The sequence below is a fragment of the Antechinus flavipes genome, chromosome 2, assembly GCF_016432865.1.
Source record: "Antechinus flavipes isolate AdamAnt ecotype Samford, QLD, Australia chromosome 2, AdamAnt_v2, whole genome shotgun sequence".
Lineage (NCBI taxonomy): Eukaryota > Metazoa > Chordata > Mammalia > Dasyuromorphia > Dasyuridae > Antechinus > Antechinus flavipes.
This window is the reverse complement of record NC_067399.1, coordinates 403,893,484-403,915,527: the sequence shown is the minus strand read 5'-3', so window position 1 is coordinate 403,915,527 and position 22,044 is coordinate 403,893,484. Positions and strand designations below refer to the sequence as shown.

At 39.4% G+C, this 22,044-nt stretch overlaps 1 protein-coding gene across 1 annotated transcript; it reads right to left on the bottom strand.

Moving 5' to 3' along the window:
* Positions 1-4,978: 4,978 nt before the first annotated feature.
* On the bottom strand, positions 4,979-20,719 carry SAP30L (SAP30 like). Its single transcript, XM_051978761.1, has 4 exons — positions 20,397-20,719; positions 13,769-13,891; positions 10,087-10,185; positions 4,979-7,605 (listed from the first exon to the last, which is right to left on the bottom strand). Exons 1-4 carry the CDS (start codon positions 20,619-20,621, stop codon positions 7,477-7,479), a joined length of 576 nt encoding a protein of 191 aa, XP_051834721.1. The 5' UTR covers positions 20,622-20,719; the 3' UTR covers positions 4,979-7,476.
* Positions 20,720-22,044: the final 1,325 nt, after the last annotated feature.

The following is a 22,044-nucleotide window of genomic DNA, read 5'->3' as shown; positions in this document are numbered from 1 at the left end:
CATTTCCTTTGGAGAATTATGGCTAGCTCCAAATCACTTTTCCCTGGGATGAGAGTGTTTGATGGAGTCCTGTGAACATGAAAAGTCAACTGGGTCCTACAGCTGTTTCCAATCAACTCTTCCCTGCTTCCACTGTCTTGGGGGTGAGAAGGTGGGAAAGTGAGGAGGCCACAATGAGGATCGGAAGGGAGGAAGCTATCTGGAAAAGGATCTGAGAAAGGAGACCAGAGGTGCTGCAGAACACTTTTAAAGGTTAATTCCAACTGACCCCACTTCCAGGGACAATATTTTGGGTAAAACTGCAGAGCAATTTAGCAGTATTGTACATCTTGCTCAAATTAAATTAGTTTGGAGGCTTTGGTTTGACTTCGATTCTCACCTGGTTAATTATAACCTTAACACTAATTTAGTAAATATTACACTTTCAAAAGACCCAGGGTCTAGTTCTGCTTCTGTTCTTTAGTAGCTGTGTAACCTTGTGAGCAACTTCATTCCCATCTATAAAATGAAGAAATTGAAACTATATGATCTCTAAGGTCTCTCTAGCTCTGACAGACTGTGGTCTAAGACCCCTTCTAGTTCCAGCATTTTAGATTCCAAGATCTTTTTCACCTTTAACAGTCTCTGAGTCTAAAGTCATTAAATATCTTTATTCATTCATCCTTTTTATGGGTCTCTCTTGGTTTCATTAGCCTTCATTAAAGTTGATTCCCATCCATAGAAATAGCCATCATTAAGTCCCTTTGGACTTCTGTAAATCTAGTTAGGCATGGTTAAGTCTTCCCAGCACTCATTTGTGCCAAAGCTTTGCTGATCCCCATCAAACCCTTCTGAAGTCTGATTAGACATCATAAGCTTAATTGAGCTCATTACACTTGTTAAGCCTCATCGGGCCTCTTAAGACCTAAAAAAAGCTTCATTAAGCTTTAGTAAGTTTGATCAGATGGGACAAGTATTGGTGCTGTTTAGTTATCTGTCTCAGCCTTGTTGGGTTCATGTTAATATCATTTATGTGGGCACATAAGCTTTTAAGACTGGGGTGGGGGTGGGTGGAGATGTTCAAGGTCATTTATTTAGTTGTTCAGCTGGCTCAGATTAGTGTAATAGTAAGATAACTGGGCTGAAGGGCTAGGAGGCTTGGGAACTAATCCCAGGCCCATCGTTCACTTCCTTGGTTACCTGGGATAAGGCCATTCCTATGACTGGATGTGTTTCCCCATCTGCAAAATGCGGACAAGATAAGTTCTAAGCAGGAGTGAATAGTAGCCAGCTTGAACCCACAAAAAATAAGTTAAATTTTCCTTATGAGCATTTATACCTTGTTATTATTCTTGGTCATTTTTCAGTTATACCTGACCCTTCACGATCCCATTTGGAGTTTTCTTGGCAAAATACACTGGTGTGCTTTGCCATTTCCAGCTCATTTGACAGATGAGGAAACTAAAAGAGTTAAATGACTTGCCCAGGGTCACATAGTAAAGGTTTGAATCTTGACTCCAGGTCCAGTATTCTATTCATACCTCCCTTTCCCCGCTTCCAAAGATCATTTATCATGATCCTTTTCTGCCCTATTTGACATAAGCAAACTGAGGCCAAGGGGCCTTTTGCTATATAATATTCTGGTTTGTTTTCACACATGCCATCTTCCTAACCAGTTCATAAAGTCCCTGAGGACCTTTGTTTCTCCAAGATGTCTTAGCCTGTGCAAGGTATACATTAGACATTTAATAAAGACTTGCTGAACTTATTTGGATCAGCTTACTCAGAAGAGAAACTGGTTCAAACTGAGTCCCTCTTGGCTAACCTTTGACAGGTTTGATTAACCCCCATTAAATCATGGGAGGTGTTATTACACTTCTAAGGCTTGTAAATCTCTGCTCAGCCCGGTTAAGTTAAAACTCGATTATAAGGCTGGGCTATGCCTTGTTAACCTCCACTAAACCCTATTAAGCTTCCCAACTAGAGCCTTAATGACTCTTAGGAATCTTGAATGTTTACTAAGCCCTGTTAAGCCTCATTAAATTTCAGTAAATCTAGTTGAGTGGGACAAGGGCAAGTGTTTCGGCTAGTGCCTACTTCAAGTTCCAAACAGCATCAAGGCATGTAAACGTCTGAGTTCTTTGGTTTCTGGTTCCATTTCCAGTTGTGGGACTCTTACCTACCCAGAGAGAGCCATTCATTTGCAAAGTGATGGATGAATTTTTTTTTCCACTTCTAAAGCTATGACTCTATTACTCCCACCAAAAATTGAGTCTGAATACTCACACTCTTTCAATGAGTGTCCCAGTATGGGTTCTGCCACTATCTTTGGTGAATCACTCTATTTTGGGTTTCCTCTCTGCAAAACTAGTGAATGAGTTTCTAAGCTGGCTTCCAGCTCTAAAAATTCCAATTGCAAATGAAAATCCACTGTTTCTTTAAGTTGTATTATGTACATTATGTAAGTTGTATTTCTCCCTGAGAAATAATTGCTAAAACTATCCTTGTGGAGCTCTAATATGATGAAAGGATCTCTGGACAGTTATTAGGAACCATCAATTCAAGATGAGGCTGTAACCTCCTTAAGAAAAGCTAGATAATATTTGGGCAAATTATGTCACTTCTCTGGCCATATCTCAAGGCCACGAAGACAGTGGACAACATTATGCCTTAATGCCTTTTAATTCATTCCATTAAAATGCTGGTTTTTGAACTGATTTACACTGCTTATGTTCAAACTGGGGAGGTATGAGGATGGGCTACAAGGGAGCAATTCTGTGGAAAGGTCTGAGCGCCACTATTCTGTTTGAGCATGTTTACTTGTTCTCCAAGAGCTCAGTGGAGTGATGAGTTCAGCATTTATAAAGCCTTTTTAAAACACAACTAGAGGACCTGAAGAATGCAGTTGACATTAGTCTTGTGAAAACCCCTGGAGATTAGATACGACAAAGCTACTCCTCAATCACAGGTAAGCCTGAACCTCAGCAAGAAGAGTTTTAGACTTATTTCAACCCCAGGTCTCTCTCCAAGTACTAAACTTGTTCCAATAAAAACTATTTTAAAAACATCAGCTCTAATCTCCAATAATGGGAGTACTTGGGGTATATAGTGACATGAAAGAAGTCTGTAATGGATAGACAGCCTGGCTTTGAAACGACAAAGATTTGTCTTTGTTCTGTCCCTGACACATACCATGTGACCCCAGACAACTCTCAATATAATTTGCAGAGCAGCTGTTGATCTGAATTGGTAAAGGAAATTATTTCCTCATGAGGAAGGAGCTCCATATAGTGATGAAATCAGTGATAGAGGGGGAGAAGAGGAAGAGAAATACTAAATAGTGAAAAATTACACCAATTACAAGGTTTGAATAAGCTAGATTATAGAGGAAAAGGTTCTATTTGGAGGAATATTGGCACCTATGATATTCTCCATCCCTCCCTCCAAAACGAGACTAAATTCCATTGATAATTATGTACTTTGCTTATGGCCGTACAGGACAATTAGTGTTACATTAGAAGTCCTTTGGAGATCTTGCAAGGTCTCAAAATGTTTCAAATGTAGGCTAGACAATTCATTTGGACCAGGTATCATGCCAATCCTTTGAACTCAGATACAAAGCTGTTAGCTTAAAAGTTGTTACTGAATATTCAGATGAGATTTTTAAAAATCCAGTTTTCCCGAGTGTGGCGATACAAATAAGAATTGACTATAGGAAGTCAGTGAATGTTCATCTCATAAAGTTAAGAAAACAAAAGACCCTATTAAGGAATGGAGATGGACAAAATGAGAGATGTTTAAAAGAAGGAAGAAGAGGCAGAGCAGTGTGATTGGGGGAAGAGAGATGTGCTGTAGTAATAGTTTCAACTTTACCACAGTTGAGGTTTCAGTACATTTAGTGATACTGCTTCAAAGTGAATTTGCTATAAATCACCAAGCTGGTTACCTCATCTGTCAAATGGGATGACACACTTCCTTCCTTGAGAGTGGGGACAAAATTTTGTAAGCCACCTTACAAAGACAGCTACATTTGCTCCATCATCGCTCTAATTTTTGGTTTCCAATTCATTTTGCCTTAGGATGACCATTTAAAAGCACTCTTAAGATACAAAAAGGAGAAGGTGAGTCACCTTGACAGGCAAGTGGTCTAAAAAAGCCCAAAACACCATACAAATCCCCAAATCAAAGTTATTTATAGAGATGATACAGCTTTTTAAAATATCCCAACTAATTCTCCCAGGATAGGAAGTTGTTGAGGGACTTCAGGGATAGCCACTCAATAATGTATTAATGTATTAGAAATGGAAGGAAAGACCAAGGCACATAAATAAGGTCTTCAAGAAGAGTCTGGATAAACACTTCTCCGATATACAATGTGGAGATTACTTTTGGACTAGATTGGACTAGGCGGTAAGGTCCTTTTCAATTTTGTAATTCTGAGTTGACAATGAGTATCTGAGTAGTTCAATGAGGAAACATATCTGTCTGATGATCAGAAAACTCTAAATGCTGAGAGTTTCATCCTTCCTCTTTCAGTGGAAGAAAAATTCTGAGCCTCTATTTTTTTTGTTTTGTTTTCCTGAGGCAATTGGGGTTAAGTGACTTGCCCAGGGTCACACATCTGGGAAGTATTAAGTGTCTGAGGCCAGCTTTGAACTTAGGTCCTCCTGACTTCAGGGCTGGTGCTCTCTCCACTGTACCACCTAGCTGCTCCAATCTTCTATTAACATTAAAGTACTTTCTCTCGCTCTCTCTCTTTTTTTTTTTTTTAAAGGGAAAACAACACCATTCTTGGTACACAATGGACTCAAATGATAGTGAGGAAAATTCCTCTTCGATTTCTGTGAAAAACAAAAGCATCCTTAAAAACACACTTTGAACAGATGGAATCTGACATCATTTTCCCTAGGAAAGAAATGTACTACTATTGAAATGAAAAAACAGATTATCAGGTTAAAACACAAACAACCAAAACTAAAACCAATGGCATGTTTCACTATTTTAGTTTGAGAATTAGAGAGATATTTTATTCTTTGAAATACCAACATTTTCACAGAGGGCATTCAAATACTGCTTTAATCCATAGCGCCCCCAACCACCCCACCAACTATCGCCTGGAGGGAACATATCTCCTTTAGGTAATGAATGAGAGGGACAGTACTGAGAGTTCTGATAGGGTCTATCAGGGTTTGACGCAGTCTCTTGGAAAAGGTTCAGTCTCATTAAGAAAGAAGCACACGTTATCCAGCAGTGTGGGTTCTTTTGGTCTTTCACAATGCCTACCCCAACAATCCTTTGGCTAGAAGCAGCACAGTGTAGGAAGGAGAGTGCTACACTTGCAACTTGAAGACCCTTGTTTGAGTCCTCACTTTACCACTAATGGACTAGTCACCCAGGTGACTTGGACAAGTCACTCACCTCCAGTTTTCTTCTCTGTAAAATACAGATAATTCTTGCTCTAGTTACTTCCTAGTTTTGTTGTGAGGAAGATGCTTTGTATATGGCAAAGCACTAATACAATTGTGACCCATTCTTATGAATAAATATACATGGAATTGAAATGAATGCAAGCCCTCAGGGAGCAAACTTCACCCTCTTCTTTTGGGTAGGAAGCACATTAAAATAAGATCCCCAAGATCCAAAGTATAGTCTATATACATTCATTTACAGTATTTAAAAATGCTTGGATTTTTTTTGGAACATGCATTTTGGATGTGGGTAAAAAGCTTTCCAGCTAAGGGAACGTGTTGCAATTGAGTTATAGAAGTGCTCCTGGTAGGGAGTGACCCATAGATGATATTTATGTGGTTCTGCTCCACTGAATCTTCCAAAACTTTGTAAAACCACCCAGCAACAATTCTCTCATTTCTACACTCCTGGTGTCTCTGCTGTGCATATATTAACATTCTGTCTTAGGGGCAAAGATACTTTTGACTGCTTAAGGTTAAGATTTCAGTGTCAAAACCAAGTAACGACACCATGGCAGCTGTCCATAAAACACAAAAATCAAGAAATTCGGAAGTTTAAAATCCAAGCTTTTCTCCTCCCCCCCCCCCCAACATCCTGATTATAGCCAGTTGCAAAAAAGCATACTTTCAAACATAAAACTTTAAGAAAAAAAAAAACCCCTTGGCTTTGACATACAATCATATGGGAAGAATCTGACCTTTAGTACGTCAAATACTGGGTAAATTACTAAGCTTAAATTAGTTGGCTTGATTTTATCAATCAAGGAGAAGCAAACTGCACATAGATGGGTCACTGGTATGATAAGCTCTATTGTAGACACCTTTGGAAGCCTGACAATGCTGCATGAACACCAAAACCCAAACATTTTCTGTTCCTCAACTGATTTTGTTTTGAGTGGAAACTATCTCAGTGATTTTGAAGGACTCTCCTGTTTGGCCAATGAATTTGCTCTTAAGAAAGGAAGGTGGATAGGTCCTAACTCCTAGCTTCAGCAAAAATAGCTGTGTGCCTATCAGGGATAGCAACACCAGTTGTAAGGGTTTTCCTGTCAATATTTCTAGAAATGCAACATTGCTCAACAAATACAACTGCCCTGAAATCCTAATTTGGCTTGAATCATCCCGACACCCTCCCTCCCCCCACTCACACTCTCACTCACTCCCTCACTCTCTCTCACACTCACACATACACACTTGCACCAAATACTTCCATTCCTTTCACTCTTTCCAAAATAAGGTCACAGAATCTTAGAGTTGGGAAGGGACCTGGGATGGTCATCCAATCCAACTCCTACCTGAAGCATGACACTAATCTTTCCCACCAATCCAACAGAAGAGATCTGTGGCAGCTGTTCACATTTGGTATTTTTGGTGCTTAATGAACCAACAGATCTTTATCTGAGTGCCTACTCCAGGCAAGGCACTGTGTTGGTGGTGTGGAAACAGATTTCCAATGGGTTCAGAAAGATGTGTTGGCTGACTCCAGTGAACTGCAAAGCTGGTGAAAAATGGGGGACTTCTGGGCCCTGGGCATGTTACATGAAGTTATAGACATCCTTCTGCCCATGCACCTTAATCCTCAACTGCTGCTTCCCTGGTATCTATGGCTAGGTCCCAACACAATGGCCATCTGGCTCTAGGGTAGTTATTGAATTGTTTGATTTATAACCTATTAGATCCCACATTTCCAGAAGAAATGATTTAATGCTGTAATCTGCTGCATCATAGCCTGCCACAGTCATGTAAGAGTACTTGACTCTTATTTCTCAATCCAGTCTTAAAAGAAAGTCTTTCTATACACACATGGAAGCAATAGAATACACTACTCCTGGCCACAAAAGGCCTTACATATTTAGTAGGCGCTTAATGAATCTTCGTTGAACTGAACTGAAAATTGAATTCTTCCATCATTCATACTTTTTTCCCTTAAATTTACAGTAGAATTTAACAGTCTTCATAGGTACAAATGTACCAGGTATCACCAGTCTTTTAAGTATTATACTTAATTTCTTGACAGTCGAACTCTTCATCATTCCAGTTGCTTGTTACTCTCTGCTTTCTGGTCCAGTCTACTCTTGTTACTCTTCACCATATAGATGAAATAAGCAAGGGTCTCTTTCTCGTTCACTGGGATGTTCCGGAAGTGACGGCTGACAGTCTATGTGGAGAATACAAAGGGTTCACTTAATTCACAAATTGGAGCAACAAAATCTTCTTTCTAAGGACAACTCACAAAAGGGAATTTCCCACTTAAAAGTAGGTTATATTTCAAAAGTTTTTTTTTTTTTTTTTAATGTTGGCCATTTAGACTTACTGTTCCACAAAATGAAGGCTGGGCTTCCTGGCCAGCTCACACAAATTTAGCTGACATTTTAAATGAGCTATGGTACAGCAGGTCTGGAGCTAGAAGCTCTTAGCCTGAATCTTGACTCTACCATTTATTGGCTGTGGAACACTGGGCAAGCCACCTCTCCTCTTTGGGAATATTTCCTCTCTTACACTATCCACCTTACTGGGCTATTGTGAGGGTCCAATGAGGGCCACTTGTGCAAAGTTCTTTGTAACTTTTTAAGTGTGATGTGAAGGGGAGCTATAATTTTTAGATGATTGTGAAGAATATTAACAGAACTATTTCAATGATACCTGATTGCCATCAACAAGTATTTTTGCAGGAAGATGCATTTTTAGCTTTAATGCAGGGTGTCAGGAATACATTTTCCCTTTTTATTGGTTTAGTGAACTAGGACAGTAAAAACCTTGCTGATGGTGGCTACCCTAGGGATACATACTCCTGAGAATGATGTTAGTTCTCCATATTCAACTGAGTTTACTACAACAAATACATACTGAGAGCCTATGCAAAGTATTATAAAGGATGGATACCTAAATATGAGAAAATAGCTCTCTATAATGAGTAAGTAACTTTCAAGGTCAATTTACTCAGTGTTCTGAATTGGGAAACAAAGGGAAGATGCCTTCTGGAAGACTATGGTTTTGGGGATAAGAATAGTCACAAAAGATCTGGTCTACATTTCAGCTTTGCCACTTAATGGTATGGCCTTAGATAAGTTATTATACCTTCTCTGAAACAGTTTCTTCATCTTTAAAATGAAGATAAAACTACTACCTCAAAGGGAAGGTGTGAAAAAAGTGCTTTTGAATCATTAAGTATCAGAGAAAGGAGTTATTATAAATACACACACATATATATGCATATGTTTTTGCACACACACATTTACATATATATACATGTACACATACACATATATGGAAAAAGAGGGAGGAAGGAAGAGAGAGAGAAAGAGAGGAGAACACATTTAAATGATTACATTAAATGTAATGGGACTTTTGTCAACTCACTCAAGAACATCTCCCTATCTTTTCATAGATCTTTGTAAATATGTCAATTTTTTAGATGTTGAAATAAGTTTCCAATTGAATAAATTGAGCCTCTAAATCCATAAATTTATCTAACAAGAAGCTGAACAATTCTTTGTGAAACATGGAAAGAGGAAAAAACCCGTCTTTTCATTGGCTTATTCAAATTCAAACTCATTCAAAGCCCTTTTCAATAAAATTTCATACTATCCTTTTAGTCTTATGTCATGTCACACTGATTCCCCTTAATCAATAATGATGCATACCTTCACCCTTTAATAGCACTATGGAAGCATTTCTCTGCTTATTGTGTATTATTTGATATTATTAGTTATTTATGTAACAACCATAGACTACAAAAGCCATGAGGGGAAAGAGTGTCATATATAAACTTTGCATCTCCCCTAGTGCCTACCAGGCACATAAATTATTTACAATTTTTCACTGGATTCTTGATTACTCTTTGTTTTGAAGTTTAGTGAATACAAGTTTCTTCTTTATCCCATACTCCTTCCACCAAGAGACTTAAAATCTGTTTCAATAAATGGAACACAATATATGTATTTTACTTGGATTTCTAGTGAGGACTAGTAAAGGGAAAATCGAAAAAGCCAATGAGGAAATTTCCATAGAAAGAATAAAAAGGAAGTGAGACTGCTGGCTTTTATGAGACAACAGAAAATCTAGAATTGACTGCTGGGCCTAGGACACCTAGAAAAAAGGACATAGGAAAAAAAGAGAAGGGGAGAGGAGATGTGGGAACGGATAGGAGAGAATCCACAAAAGTATCTACAAGAGTACAATAATGATTTAAAAATATTATGTTAAGTTATTGGCATATTTATGACAGCATAGTGGGCTATAGAGAAAGAATATAGAAATATGCAAATAACCAACCATAACCACATTACAATGAAAAATCAGGAGACTTGGGTTCATGTTCTGGCACTACTAATTGTGTGTCTTAAGTAAGTCATGTGATCTTTTCTTGGCTGAAGCCTCTTCAACATTGAATTTTTTTTTTTTTAAACAAAGATGCAAAGAGCCACAGTCCTAGAAAGAAGTTTGGAATGGGAGACTGGGGCAGGGATGAGGGAGGAGAGAAATAGAGGGGAACTAATTCAAGAAAAGGATCCTTTTTATTGAGGATGATAAAAGATAACCATACAATTATTATCAGAGAATGCAGCAGGGTCTAGTGAAAGAAGTCAGGAGGAAGAATGTGAAGGTTATTATTTTCAAAAGCCATTGCCCTACATACTTCTGCTAGCTGTGCCTTGTTGAATCCTGGTCTGGTCTGCAACTTGTAATGCCTTTTGTAGCGCCTCAATGTATTCACTTGCAACTGGTACAAATCAACCTGGAGAGAACAATAAAGAAACTATTATCAACAAGTATTTAATTATCTGCTCAGCATTGTGCTAGTTATAAATGAATGAAGCATTTATTAAACTCTTACTATGTGTAAAACATTGGGCTAAGTGCTGGGGATACTAATAGAAAATTATGGAAATGCTAGAAAAGAAATATAAGAAATGGTAGCTCAATGGATTCATAAGTTAATTGGGGATAGAAAAGAGTGGCAAGCAATTTAGCACTATACTATTTAGTACTGATTGTCAAAGAAAGGGAGTGAACCATTAGGGCTGGAAAGGTCAAACAGACTTCATGGCACTATGATAGCGTAAGTAGAGTTTAAAGAAGGGAAGTGAATGAAGAATTGGAGGGGGATGAAGAAGACATAGTACATGGTAAAGAGAGCAGAGAGAAACCCTGCCTTTTTGGAGTGGGACGGGAATGGAAATGGAAGATGAGGTTGGGTGTGTAGGGTAAAGTCTGGCAGACACAGGCTTGAATAAGGGCCTACTAAGTCCTGCAAAATATCAATCAATAATCCAGACATTGTTCTATGAGATACAAATCAGGTACTAACAAATATTCTACTAGGTGCGAGGGATAAAAAGACAAATGAAAACTCTTCGTAATTTCAAGGAATTTATAGTCTGTGGAGAAAGATCTGATACTACATATGTGTACAAGTTGTTTCTTCCTATAGATGAAAACTACTTGTGGGCAAAGATTGTTTCACTTTTGTCTTTCTATGCCTTGGCCCTAGCATGATTCCTGACATTTGGTAGGTATTGAGTAAATGCTTGTTGATTCATCATTAATAATAATAATAATAATAATAGAAATTAGATAAAATGCTATCTCATTTGATTCTCACCAAAAGGAAGGTGCTTTTTAAAATTTCCATTTTAAAGATGAGGAAACCAAGGCCGAGAAAAATTTGTATCACTGGCTAATTTACGTAGTTATGAAGTATATGGAAGAAGATTTGAACCCAAAGTTCCTGACTCCAAGTCTAACACTCTATTCACACACAGCTATCTTTTATTGATATTAAAAGGTAAAGTATTGAGGGCAAAGAAGACATTTAAATAAAGTACCCTAGGAAGATCTGGAGTAGGAAGAGAGTACTTTCAGAGGGTGATCACTGAAGAGTCAGGAAAGGCTACAAAGAGGAGATAGCATCTGTGCTGAACTCTGAAAGAAGATAAGGAGCCTGGAAGCAAGAGAAGAGGAAAGTGTGCATGCAATGCTTGGGCAATAGCCTATGCAAATGCACATGGGTAGAGGATGGCATGTTGCATGCGGTTTGATGCAAGAAGGAGATAGTGCAAGTTTTCAGAAAAGGGAGATGCAGAAAACAGCAGGTATTTTAGGAAGTTCAGTATGATGGCTATGTGTTGGTTGGACTGGAAGGGAGAAGAGTAAAGTTAGATCAGTTATGAATATGATGCAGTAATCCACATGTGAGGTGATGAGAATAATACATCTTAGGGTGGTGACCTTAGGAACAGAGAAAAAATGGTGAAACAAGGAGACAATCTCAAAGAAAGAAATGGTAGAACTTGATGAGATTAAAAAGATAGAATGAAGAAGAAATAAGTGTGAAAATTGTATCCTCAAATTCTGTTTTAGGCATACTTCTATCCTAATTTCAGAATGAAGTTAGTCACTTACCATCAACCAAAAAAACCTTGGACCTACAGGGCATCTCACCAATTGCCCTGCATCCCTATTTCTCCCTGCTTTTGACCTCTTGTTCTGGGAATAACAATCAAACCAACAGTACTCCTGTTACCCAAAAGGATATGAAAATCAAATGCCTTATAGCTCCACTCACAACCTAGTCCAAAAATGCACTTCCCTGTCCACTATTGCCCCCCCATTAGAATGTAAGCTCCTTGAAGGCAGGGCTTGTCTCATTTCTCTACATCTAAAGACTCTGAAAGATCTTCATATGCTTAGGGCAAGAGTCACTACCAATGATTAAATGGTAAAAATCAAGGTGGATTTGGTATACCCCTTTCAAATAACACAATATAAGAAACACTGATGTCTCAGAAAAATTGGATTGATTTATCTACTCCGGAATAGATGGAGAGGGACAAGTAGTTGGTACAGTGAAGAGAGAGTTTGGTCTGAAAGGAAGACTTGTCTTCCTGAGTTCAAATTTAGCCTCAGACACTTAACAGTATGTGATCCTGGGCAAGTCACTTAACCTTGTTTGTCTTAACTTCCTTACTTATAATATGGGCTACAGAAGGAAATGGCAAACTATTATAGTATCTCTGCCAAGAAAACTCTAATTGGGGTCACAGAAAGTCAGCTATGACTAAACAACAACATACAAAATGAGTCATCAGTTTGAGGGACTCAAGCCCTTTATTTCTTTCTAGACCATTTCATCAAAATTTTTCATGTGAAGGGAATTTTGAAAACGGAACATCAGTTCTTAAAGAAAAAAAAGAAGGGAAAGAACAAAAGAAACAGTATAAACTGGGTCTGGAAAAGATACAAGAAGGGGAACATAAATTCCATAAGTCTGAAGATTTGGTCAGCTTCATTACTACCTGCTGTATGACCTTGCCTAAGTCATTGCCTCTTTGTAATGCCTCACTTCTACAATTGTAAAATAAGAAAGCTGCACCAGGTGATCTCCAAGGTCCCTTCTAGTGCTGACATTCTGTAAAATCTGCAGATAAAAGACTATTTCCTCTTTCCATTCCTGCAGAATCATTTCTACTGGAGTGCCCTATGAAATATTCATGCACCAGACATACAATGTGTACTAAACGCTTCTACTTCTTTTAAGTCTTAAGTGAAAACAATTTAGAAAGAAAGAAAATCCAATATTCCTTCCTGAGCACTTGTTTAAAGCTTTCTTTTTGACAGAGGTAGACATCTTTGAGGCAATGCTGTCCCTTAGATAGAAAAGTTCTTGTGAGTTCTAGCTATTGTAAATGAAATAGCTTCTCTGGTTCAAGGCTATATCTGGGGATACTTACAGGATCCAAAATGTTAAGAGGCAAAAATTAATAGCTTTATGAAATTCTATGCAGCACTTTTTATGAATTATCCTAAAAGTCTTTAAAAGAAAGACAGCCTGGTGGCTGAGAAAATTCATTTCTCTCCTTTCTTCAAAGAGGCAAGGACTATGGGTGTGGAATACTGCATTTATTGTCAGATGTGACTAAAGCATTAGCTGATTTTGCTGAACTGCTTTTTTTCTTTCTCTTAAAATCTTTGTTACAAGGAAAGACTAAATGAGAAAAGGGAATGAAGGTGATATTTAAAAAAAGTGTTAATAAAAATAAGGTTTAAAAAGTAGTCTAGATAGTAAAAGGGGTCAGAAGACTGGGGTTCTAGTCAAAACTCTGCCAAAGTTTATGCCATATTATCTTGAAGGTTACCTCTTTCTGCGGTTTCTTAAGCTACAAAATGAAATGAGGGGATTGGACTAGATGACCCCAAAGGTCTTATCTTTCTCATTTTTTGCTTTAAAGTCCCTTCCAAGTCAAATATTCCATAGACTTCTGATAAGGCCTAAGATATATACTGGAAACAATTCATCCTTTACATTTTCTGATCTCTACCTCAGGGATGTCTGTTTCATGCTCAGGAGAATCTCCACCATCATCACTGGTCTTTCTCTTCCTTTTATTTCGTACGCTCTGGATGAAATTTTTGTGAAAATCACAGATATACAGATGTCTTACCTAGAGGGAAACAAACACAGCTAAAGTGAATTGCCAGTTAACACTGCAATACAAATAGACTCAGTACCCAGAATATTAATTGACAGTATATCCATTGCCTATTATGGGAAAAGGACCAGGGGAGCTACAAAGTATAATACATACAGTCCCTACCCTAAGAAATTTAAGATCTAGTTGGAGAGATAAGATACACAGTTAATATTGCATTATAGTAATAATAACTCATATTTATATACTACTTTAACATTTTCACAAAGCACTTTCAAAATGTTTACAAAGATAGTCAGTGATAAATGCCAAATAATGAGTGCGTTGAGTTGAAAGAAGGGAGAAATGTGAGTTGCTGTAGTCAAGGGAGGCTTTGTAAGAAAGCTATTATCATTATTAATATTGTTATTAAGGTTTCCTGCAGGAGGTGGGACTTGAAAGGAGATATAAAGGATGAACAGGATTGGATTAGTCAGAGAAGAAAGACATCATTCCAGATGTGGTGAACAGCAAGGGCATGGAAAAGAACAGGATATATTCTAAGAACAATGGAGAGCCTGGTTTAGCTGGGAAAGAGGGTCAAACAAGCCAGCAATAGGAAATATATTTAGAAATGAGACTGAAGCCAAACCATGAAAGGGCCTTCAATGCCGGTGGAGGAGTTTGTCCTTTATTCTGTTGACAATAGCAAGCCAATAAAGGTTTTGTGGTTTAATTAAGTTTTATTGATACTTTTTGTTTTTATAGTATAGTAATTTCTAGATATGCTCCACCCTTGCCCCCAAACTGAACCCTTTCTTATACCAAAGGAAAACAATTGAGCAGAATATAACTGATCAGTGACTGAGTGTGCGACATCCCTGCCTTCTTGCTATTTAGGATCACTACTGAACTTTCAATTACTCAGAGTTGCCCCTGAAGGTTTTTTGGAATAAGAGAAGAATGTGACAAAAAAAGATTTCAGCAAGATTTATTAGTATTAGGAGTTTGCACGATAGGGGGGGAAGCGGGAATCAAAAAGTTAGCCTTGAAGAATGAACAAAACCTGAAAAGAGTGAGCAAGATGTTCTAGGTGACAGAGTTAGGATATTTTATATGAGTAATACCTACTTAAGAGAAAGTAGCCAAATTTTCTTAAAATTTCATTCTATGTATGAATCTGAAATCTATAATACAAGGGAAATCTTTATCAAATTACCCATACTGGGCCTCAGCTGCTCCATGTAAAAAGCAAGGGAATTTAGGCTAAACTCTAAGGTTTCTGATTCTCTATAATTCTCAGACTACGTTTCTGACTATCATGTACAGATCAAATTATAAAGAAAGATAAAAAACCTTATGTTATTGAGGAAAAACTTAGTGGCTGATCCAAAAACTTATTTTGTGATATTTCTTTTTATGGATACAGTTTGATTTTTTTTTTACGTTGCAATTTATATAGCCTTACAGAGTTTTTATGCAAACATTTCATTTAAATCACATAACAATCTAAATAGAGCAGGGCTTACTAACCCCATTCTTAAGAGAAAGCAACAGTTCATTGAGGCAAAATGATTCAAACAATGTCACAAAGATAACTAATGCTAGAGCTGAGACTAAATATTCTAGTTCTGAGACTTTAGATATTTCAAGTCTAGGTTACTTCCCCCTCCAGCATGCTGCTCCCTTCAAATGCCCAAAGCCATGACTCCATACAAGGATGGATGAAGCAGTAGTCATGGTGAGAGGGATCTGATTTTGCTAAAGAACAAACCCCAGGGTTAGCCGAGGGAAACCACAGAGAAATGAGCGGTTCTCTAAATTACTTAGAATTATTGACACTGAAGCAGATGGTGCACAAATGTTCTCTTCGTCTTTTAATTGGACACTTTTGAATTGGAGGTTACTTTCTGGATTGCTAGTTAAAAGATGAAAGTAAACGGATATGAAATCAGCCCACAATAAATTTGGCACTTTTCAATGAGAAAATAATAAACACTGGCAATTTATTTGGATGAACATTTTTTTTTTTTTTATTGAGTTAGATCCTTTGGTCATAAATAGTTTTAAGTTTAAGCATGGGTGGAGTGATTTATTTTGGCCCCTACAGTACTTTGTCTATTAAAAGTTACTGGGCAGGACTGCATTTGGTTGTGCTGTTAAAGATGGAATATATTAATTCAGAAAAGCATTGAAAGACTTCAATAAACTGATTCAGAGGGAAGTAAGCAGAAAAAGAAACAATGTTAATTGGAAGAACAACAGAAGGAACCTGACCATCTGATTATAATGATCAAATCTGGCCATCAGGTAAAGAGAAAATCTCTTTTTCTTCATTCTTTGCAGAATAAGACAGATAGGGTATAGAATAATGCATATTTTATCAGACTAGGCTCTCCCTTTTATTAGAAAAAAAGAACCTTTACTAGAGATGTCAGTTGGTTTCACTATTTTAAAAAGTAGCTATATGGGTAGAGGAAAGGAGGGATTTATGTGTGTGTATACATAAATATATGTAGATAAAACAAATATAAAAAAGTCCTTCCAAAAAATAACAATAAAAATTCAAAATAAATACAAAGCAAAATAAGACCTCTTTTAGGTGTGTTCTTTCCTAAATGTAAGGCCTTTGGCAAATCTTTTAAACTTTGTGGGCCTCAGTTTCTTCCTCTGTAAAATGAGTTGAATTTGATGACTTCTAAGATCTAGCTCCAAATCTACAATCCTAAAGCCTTAAAGAATCAGTTAAGAAGCATTTAGTAAGCACTTACTTTGTGGTAGGTATTTTGTAAATGTTTTTGAAAAAAAAAAAAAAGGATTTTTTTGTATGTTTCATAAAAAAACATGCCAAATATTTTGTAAGAAAAAAAAAAAAGTAAACATTCACTATCAAAGACCTTACAGTCTAATGAGGTAGACAACAATAATTTAAAGTCTCTCAACTATTTTAAAATATTTCAAGATATAGGAAGTCTCAAGTAATATCTTTATAGTCAAAGTCTATTATAAATGAATGGCATTCTAATACATGATTCCTTTTTTCAGAGACACACGTAGTTCTTCCTCAATGGTCCATCTAAATAAGAAAGGGAAGGTATTATTCTTCTAGTTAACTGACACTAAAAATGAAAGAAAATATGAGCTCAATTCATATTTCTACAACACTGGTTTCTACAAAGCATTAACTTCAATTACATCTCTGGGAGGAGGCAGCACCAGTATTATTCTCATTTTTCAGATGGCAAAAAGAAATAAGGTTTGAGAAGTGAAATGAGGTCTATGATCATATTGTTAACTAATGACAGAGCTGGGATTTGAAACCACATGTCCTTCTACTCAAATCTTTCTACCATACCACATGGCCTCCAAGAGTTGCACATGGGTATAAAAATTAGAGTTGAGTCATAATAGAACTTGATTGTGGAAAATCAAAAGTTGAAAATCCTTAGGAGATTATTTAGTCCAACTGTCAACTAAGAGGACAAAGGAGATAGCTGAGGTCCAGAAAGAGGTTTTTTTTTTTTTTTTTTGCCAGAATTAGGAATAAAACTGTGCCTTTCATAGTTCCAGGATGCTACTTCTACTAAGCTACCTAGTCAAACAGCCTAAAGTTTATGAGTCCTTTCAATTCAACAATATTTCTTTTTACTGAATCATGCTAATCACCACTTGGTTCCCTTCAAAAGAGCAGAGATATGCCAAAGAGAGGTGACTTTTGAAATAAAGAACACTGCCAACACATCAATAATAAAAAATAAAAAGCTATGTAAAGATTGCTTCAATCATCTGCTTTCTGAGGCTATTAAAACACAATTTCTACTTTTGTATTGACATGACCTTGGATGTCACTTACCCTCTACAGGCTTCATTTTCATTATCTGTGAGAAATAAAGGTGTTGAACTAGATAGTTTCTAAGGTTCCTTTCAATGTATTCTATGTTTTAAAGTTCTTCTTGCTATGACATTCCACAATTCTATAAATACTGAGTCAGCATATGCTTTTAACCATTAACAAGAACAGATTTTCTGTAATTCAACTGATTGGGATTTGGAAAGAGTATCCCCCCTTATCTTCATTTTTTTTTCCTATTTGCAAATCTGATTTTTAGCAAGACAGCTGTTACTTTTCACTGAAGTCCTGCTCATTCTTGAGAAGAAAATGGAATCCCTTTCTGAAATGACACCACCTTGAAAAGAAAATTGCTAGTGAATCTGTTCCTAAAAAGTACCATTTGAGAGGTGAGGAGGTATTACTTTTAGCAAGATAATTGCAATTCATTACCCTCTTTTTCTTATTCCCCAAATATAAAGAAAAATCACCCCCAAATAGTCTAAATCAATGAGGAGACTTGTGGTCTCAACCCAATTGTAAAAGCATCCAGATGTCAATGGATTTAAAAGCTATAGTAAATATAAGTTGTGATTTCAAAAGTGCACTATTACTGCAATTGCTAAACAGCTTTACAAAGGATTTATAAAAGCCCAAACCTAGCTGATAATGGGGGATAGTTCATTTTTTGGCTAATCCTTTAGTTCTAGATGAGAGGCAGTTTGATACAGTAGAACAAGGGACTGGACTTGATGTGAAAGGACTTGGGTTCAATTCTTGGCTCTGCATTTACTAGCTGTGGGAAGTACTCATTCATCTCACTTAGACTTCTTGAATGTTAAATAGTCGACCCTGTCTAGTCTCCTTAACAAATCTGACTCCTTAATAGTGAAACTGCCACTAAACTTGACAACAGATGACATTCTAAAAAGCACTCATTATCAACCAATTAAGAACATCTCTAGAATTGTAAACTAGAACCTCCTGCAGACAAGTTTCCTACAATCAGGTAGGAGGCCCTAAGCGTCTTTGTAATCAAATTTAAATTCCCATTCATTCAATTAAAAAATATTTATAACCCTGCAAGATGTAGCACAAGCTATTCAGAGAGTACTTGAAGAAGAAAATCAAGAGCCCCAGCTTTCATTGCTGATTCTACCTCTTCCCAGACAAGTGGCCTCGGGCTCAGCGCTCCTCCACACAGGGCTTCAATTTTCTCATGTGTAAAATGGGGTTAAAAATCAGCACATTCAAAAAATAAATAAAAGAAAAAAAAAGAAAAAACCCCAGCACATTCATTATCTACCTTATACCTCTGTGCAGCAAAAGGTGCTTTGTACACTATGAAATGCTATAGCTAGATGAACTGCTTTTTTGAAGCTAGCTAGTATGTTTTGAGGGAAAAGCTTGGAAGCTTTTTTGTTGTGATGGTGAAGATTTGCAGGGTGGAGGGAGGGTGAGAAAACTTCTACTCCACCAAAGCATTTTGGTTAATTGCTCTGCAAATTTCAGTTTTGGACTGTGTGTGGGGAGAGGGATTAAAGGACTTGCCCAGGGTCAAAGGTGACACGAATTTAGGGACTGTCTTCAGTGATCTGGAAAACCTCTCTCTAAGGAACATAAAGAATCAAGATAGAGGTTTTCAAACTAAGGTTGGTTGGGAAAACAATTAAATCTTTATTTTCACTAACCTCAAATTGCAATTTAGCATTTCTTTAAAAACATTATTCAAAGAAGAGGTCCGTAATCCAAGGGGTTCCAGGCACAAGAAAGGTTAAGGAAAGGAATCAATCTACAGAATAAAATACATTAGAGGTGCAAGCAAGGAACAGCGGTGAGGCCTTTAAGTAGAAAAACATTTGTCCAGAAAGGCTCTCGCTTTCTTTCCTTTCCCATTCATTGTAAAAACCACTCTTCAGAAAAACAAATAAAACCAAAGCGACCTCAGCCTTATTTCTAGCCCCATCTTGGTAAGCTCCATTTCCATAAACAACCGAAATCACCCTTCCTCTCAAGGCAGCCTTACCATTTCGGGGTTGATCCATGAGCAACTTGACTTCAAGAAAAATTCGGGGTGTGTGTACACACACGTTCTCCATGGGGCAAAAGTTAGAAGCTGAAGAAAAGAAAGCCCACTACCCTCCTCCTAATAGACTGCAACGAGAGGGGGCTAAGAAATAATCGGGTCCTGATCTCCTCGGTTTTCTGATGAATTAAAACACGGGGATGACTTAGCCAAGGTCACCCCCCTCAGATGAGCTCACGAGGACTCGCTGACCTGGGCAAGCTGATCATAAGGGCTGAATAGAAATGGGAATCCCTTGGTGGTCCGTCCGGATCCCCTTCCTAAATGCTAGTGCTCACAACGCACAAAACAAAAGAAACCAACCAATTGCTCTGACGATTTCAAGTGTTGCCTAAGTCCGGGCTCGAGGCTACATCTGTCCTCCAGCTTGGGGTCCCTGCTCTAGATCCCTTCCCTCCCCCACTCACCTGGGGAGGGGAGCCGAGTGGGGATGGGGATGGGGATAATGATAGTGATGGTGATGGTAATGGGGGTGGGGGAAACAAGGCTCGGAAGGAGCTCCGGGTTCTAGCCTGGGCTCCGCCGCGCGGGCACACGGCGCACGCGGGCTGTGTGACCTTGGGCCAGTCGCTTGCCCTCTCTGGGCCTCAGTTTCCTTCCCCGGCAGGGGCTGGGGAACTCACGCTTTTGTCGATGTCCAGCCGGAGTTTCTTCTGCGAGATGCTCTTCTGGATCCTCTTGCTGAAGGAGGCGTTGCCGGCAGGCCGGACGCAGCGCTCCCCGTCCTCGATCAGGCAGCAGCTCTGGCCGTAGCCGGGGGCGGGCGCGGGCGCAGCGGCTGGTGCGGGGGCCGGGGCCGGGGCTGGGGGCCCTTCCCGGCTGTCCTCCTCTGTGCTGAAGCCGTTCATGGCCCCGGCCCCGGCCCCGGGGACGCTCACAGGGAACTCGAGCCCCTGCCCCCGGGACCCCGGCCCGGTCGCGGTCCCCCCGCCGAGGCGGTCCCCCCGGCCCCGCCCGCGGGCCCGGCCTCCCGCTGCCTGAGCGCGCCCGGGCCCGGCGCGGCCTCGAACCCGCGGCCCCCGGAGCCCCGCGAGCCCAGCGGCGCCCACTGGGCTGCCCCGCTCTCCCCGAGGCGGCGGCCTCGGCGGCGGCGGAAGTCCCGCCCGCGAGTCACCATTGGTCACTAGAAGGCACGGGGCGTGGCCGGATCCCTCGGCTGCCGTGATCATTGGGCGCGGAGCCCGCCTGTCATGAGAGGCCGGCTCCTTCCTGGACTCTGCGGGGACGGGTCCGAAGTAGAGAAAGTGCAAAGCCGGAGAGTTGGTGGCCGGGGTAGGAGCCGCGGCCCCGGGCCAGCAGCTGCTCAGAGCCGGGCGGGGGCGGACGGAGCCACTGAGGGACAGGCGGTGCAGTCGGGACAGGCAGACCTAGAGGAGGGTGGTCACAGGGACAGGCGGATGCACAGAGACTCAGCTGGAGTGGACAGACAGAAGGATACAGGGAGTCAGGAGAGATGTTCAGAGGAACACAGAGATAGGTAAGATGGATTGGGGGACAAATAGGGTGGACAGACGGACAGATCCAGAGGCACGGGAGGGATAAACAGAGGAAGATGCAAGTTGAACAGAGGCACAGATGGGGAAGACAGATGGACGGACACAGAAGTTACAGGAGGGATAGATAGATAGGACAAATGAGGGTGAACAAAGAGGGACAAGCAGAATGGAGGTGGACAGGGGGACAAGTAGGATGAGCAGGCACAAATGGGATGGACAGACATATGGAAACAGAAGGACAAAAGGGATGGGTCGGGGCTGATAGGGACAGAGGGAGAGGACAGAAGAAATGGACAGTGGGATAGAGAGAGCTTGAAGAGATGAGGACCCAGGAAAAGAGATTTGGGCAAAAATATCCAGGGACAGAAGGGAAGGAAACAAAAGGCATAGATGAAAGTACAAATGTAGACACAGAGGGATAGAGGTGATGGAAAGAGATAGATGGGATGGGCAGAGGGGACAGATAAACATGGATAGTGGGACAGATGTAATGATGGGACAGAAGGACAGGAGTTAAGAAGAGTGATAGGCTTAAAAGTGTATATGGCTAGACAGTGCTGTAGGGAAAGGAAAGACAGAAGGGGAAAGAGAATCACACGGAGGGACAAAATTGAATGTATAGGAAGTGGTAGAAACAGGATAGGATAGGTGAAAAAGACAAGGGGATAACTCAGAAGGAGAAAGGGTCGAGCCAGAGACATTCTTGCAAACTAAAAGAAGGTCCCAGGATCTTGGATTTAGAGCAGGAAAGGACCTCATTTTACAGATGAGAAAA